The sequence below is a fragment of the Saprolegnia parasitica genome, assembly GCF_000151545.1.
Source record: "Saprolegnia parasitica CBS 223.65 unplaced genomic scaffold supercont2.16, whole genome shotgun sequence".
NCBI classification, from domain to species: Eukaryota; Oomycota; class Saprolegniomycetes; order Saprolegniales; family Saprolegniaceae; genus Saprolegnia; species Saprolegnia parasitica.
This window is the reverse complement of record NW_012156410.1, coordinates 50,224-53,619: the sequence shown is the minus strand read 5'-3', so window position 1 is coordinate 53,619 and position 3,396 is coordinate 50,224. Positions and strand designations below refer to the sequence as shown.

At 56.6% G+C, this 3,396-nt stretch overlaps 3 protein-coding genes across 3 annotated transcripts; all 3 read left to right on the top strand.

Moving 5' to 3' along the window:
- On the top strand, window positions 1-777 carry SPRG_04851 (hypothetical protein). Its single transcript, XM_012343993.1, has 2 exons — window positions 1-430; window positions 485-777. Exons 1-2 carry the CDS (start codon window positions 16-18, stop codon window positions 652-654), a joined length of 585 nt encoding a protein of 194 aa, XP_012199383.1. The 5' UTR covers window positions 1-15; the 3' UTR covers window positions 655-777.
- A 657-nt stretch (window positions 778-1,434) lies between these two features.
- Window positions 1,435-1,953, top strand: SPRG_04850 (hypothetical protein; the record flags this gene model as incomplete). The annotated part of the gene is made up of 1 exon (XM_012343992.1): window positions 1,435-1,953. One exon carries the CDS (start codon window positions 1,435-1,437, stop codon window positions 1,951-1,953), a length of 519 nt encoding a protein of 172 aa, XP_012199382.1.
- Window positions 1,954-2,081: 128 nt separating this feature from the next.
- On the top strand, window positions 2,082-3,342 carry SPRG_04849 (hypothetical protein; the record flags this gene model as incomplete). Its single annotated transcript, XM_012343991.1, has 4 exons — window positions 2,082-2,582; window positions 2,637-2,945; window positions 2,996-3,138; window positions 3,186-3,342. The coding sequence occupies 4 exons, from the start codon at window positions 2,082-2,084 to the stop codon at window positions 3,340-3,342; spliced, it is 1,110 nt and encodes a 369-aa protein (XP_012199381.1).
- Between the last annotated feature and the right edge of the window lie 54 nt (window positions 3,343-3,396).

The window sequence follows — 3,396 nt, the reverse complement described above, 5'->3', positions numbered from 1 at the left end:
GTTTTCTACAACACGATGGCCGACTGCGCCGCGCGCATCACGTCGGTCGCCACGCTTCGCGCCGCGCTCTGTGGCGCGACCCACATGAGCTTCTGGGGCAGCACGGGCTACGAGCAAAACACGACGTGGTGCTCCGTGGCCAAAGCCATGTTCATCCGCAGCGCGACCTCGACCGGCGACGTGCCCGCGTCGTTTCTCTGGCAGTGCTCGCCGATCAAGAACTCGTGGATCGCCCTCCGCGTGCTAAGCCCGAACCAATGCTACTCGACCGACAGCCGCCTCTGCACCCCGTTTGGGACGCTCGACCAGTGCCAGGCCAGCATCCAGGGCATGGTCGACTTTGCAAGCGACGAGTTTGTCCTCACGTGTCCCTCGATCGCCCAGTGCGTCTTGGATGCCGAGCGTCCACGCGAAGCGCCGGTCGCGGCAGGTATCCTATCTATCCAATGCGCATCGTGGATAGTATTCTCATGTCTCTGTATAGTCAATTGGCCGTGGATCATTGCCGGCGTCGGTCTCTCGCTGCCGGTTTTTTGCGGCCTCGCGGCGTGGCACATGCTGCGCAAGAAGCCGCTGCCGACCAACAGTCACATATTTGACACCGAGTCGACGCTCTGTTCCAGCTACAACAGCGAGCGCTCGCAAGCAATATAACCCACGACGTTTTAACACTACTGCGCGCCCGTTCGGACTGACATGAAAATGGGGTCGATGCAGTCCGCCACCCCTCGCGCTTTGAATAGCCAGGATATCATCATCAATATATACCGTTAGTGTACTTGTTTCAACATTGTAGCATCGAAGAGGGATTTAGTGCCCTATCAAGAATGGAGATGTTGTCTGTCGTTTTGCTGACCTCTCTCTCGTTGCTCGTTGAGTCGATCGCAGTCCCATCGAAGCTTGCAACAATACTCGCTGCAGCATCAACACACTAGGCTCTCTATTTTGTTGAGACGGCAGTCGAGGGTCTCGACATCTCTGCTGTAGCTCTCTGCGGTGGGGATGGCGAGATGCGCAGGATACTCGGAACAAGTCAGAACAACCCTAGCTCACAGCTCTAGCGAGATGGGTGATGGATGGGCTTCTGACTAAGTGAGTGAAGGGTCCGAGGTAAATCCATTCGCGTCTACGCTGTGTGATATAGCGCACTTAGTTGATATTGATAGTCGAATTCTGAGTGTGCCGCCGTAGAAATTGATTCCACTGCGGTACCGTGGCCTTGGGTTGTGGTATGTACCCGCTCAGCCAATCACAAACAAGTGTGAATTTCACGTGACCAATCACAGGCCATGCTATCCATTGAAAATATCCCAAAATGCAACTGGATCTTCCTCAACCAGCCACCGGATGGTCTGTCGCCGCGCGCATTTTGCGGTGGATTTATTCGTCTTGCGACTTTGGTCAGATTGGTCATTTTCCAACTTATAAGAAACCATGAGCCAGTGCCTGTTTAACGAGTGCGCCGCGACGGCGCTCCCGGGCCTGCAGCGCTGCCAACAGCACAAGAACCGCAGCGTGTGCTCGATTCCCGCGTGCCCCAACCAAGTCTACGCCCGGTATCTTTGCGTTCGCCATGGCGGCAAGCGCGTCTGCGCCATCGCCAACTGCCCGTTCTACGCGCGCGGCGGCCGCTTCTGCGGCAAGCACGGCGGCAACGTCTTGAAGCGCTACTGCCTCGTCGACGGCTGCTCCAAGCAAGCACATGCCAACCAGAAATGCGTGCGCCACGGCGGCGGCCGCTTTTGTAAAGCCGATGGCTGCTCGTACCATTCGCGGGCGGGGGGTTTCTGCCTCAAGCACCAGCCAGCCGAGCCAGCAACAACAACTGAAATGCTCGATCATGCGATCCTGGACAGCATCCTCGTCAACGACGCTGCGCCACCAACGACGCAAGCGAGTGCGACCATCGATCCGTTCGAGATGCGCATCCTCGAAGACCTTCTCAACATCTAACAAACCCGCCTATCCTGCAGCGCATCTCCTATCCTATGAACCTTATCCAATCTTATTTTCGAATCTTACTCCATTCATTTCCATCTTTTGCCACAAGTTAGATCCATCGGTAGATCCAAAGGTCGTGCATGGTGGACCTTCTAAGCAAGCTCGAAGAGGCCAAGCAGACGGGGCTACTGCACCTCGTGCAGTTCAACCTGCGCGCCGTGCCGAGTGACCTCTTTCGCCTTAATTTTGCAGCCTTGTACCGCTTGGATCTCGGCTTCAACCACGTCCGCGTCCTCCCCGATGCGATCGGGCAGCTTGCTGCGCTCGAATTTCTTTGGCTCAACGACAACCCGCTGCAGTCGATCCCACCTTCGATCCACAAGTGCGCCAAGCTGCAAGTCCTCGACCTCAATCGCACCGAGCTGCGCGACTTGCCGTGCGAACTTGGCCGCATGCAGCACCTCATCGTCCTCGACCTTGACCGTGTCCCGCTGGCCGCCAAGCTCCTTGCCGCCTCGCAGGTCGTCGGCCAGAGCGAGAAGCAGGCGCAAGCTGTTTGCGCGAGCGTGCTACGCTACCTCCACCGCAAGGATATTCGGCGCCAGCAAAAGCAAATTCTGTTTGAAAAACTCAAAGACGGGGTACCCCTCGCCCTTCTGTTGCGTGGGAGCATACTGAAAATGGCGTGGAAATAGCCGTACCGCGAAAGCGCCGATACGAACGACGGCATGGAGCGCATCCGCCGCCTCATGAAGCGCGCGATCAAAGAGTTTCCGACCGAGGACGACGTCCAGAGTCTGATTCGCAACCTGGAGCGTCTATTTCCACCCAATTTGATCGCGGCCAGCGACCACCCAGCGGCGACGGCGACCGCGATGCGCGCGCACTTTGTACAGCTCAAGCAAGACAATCAGAAGAAGAAGCTGGCGGCCGAGCTCGAGCTCAAGATCCGCAATATTTACTTTGATCGAATTGATCCCGTGGCCGTGGAACCCATGGTGCTGGTACGGAACTCGAATTTCGTGAATGGAATGATAAGGTCGCGTGCGAATAGTCAATCTACACGGAGATCAAGTCGCTCAAGGACATCAAATTTCTCATTCGGTATGCCACAAGCTTGTTTCCGCCGACCGCTGCCGAAGTCGACGGTGCCGAGCTCCGCGATCGGCTCGTCGCCTTTCAGGACGAAATGGCCCGGTACTTAATACGGCCATTATCCGAGTTGAAACTCAAGGATGCTATAGCGAGCGGCAAAATGCCATCGACAAGGTGTTTGTGGCCGTGACGAATATCTACAGCGACGTCGAGCCCGACAAGATCCGCGCGCTCATTGACCAAGTCGTGCCGCTCTTCAAGGTCGCCCTATTCCCCTATTCAGTACTTTTGGCACCGACAAAGTAGAATGTCAAAGACCTCAAGACCTTGGCCGCGGACGCCGCGCTGCACTTTCCGAGC

Coding starts and splice junctions, on each gene's coding strand:
- SPRG_04851 (XM_012343993.1), top strand. CDS start 16: ATGGCCGACTGCGCCGCGCGCATCACGTCGGTCGCCACGCTTCGCGCC. Junction 431..484: donor CGAAGCGCCGGTCGCGGCAG/GTATCCTATCTA, acceptor GTCTCTGTATAG/TCAATTGGCCGTGGATCATT.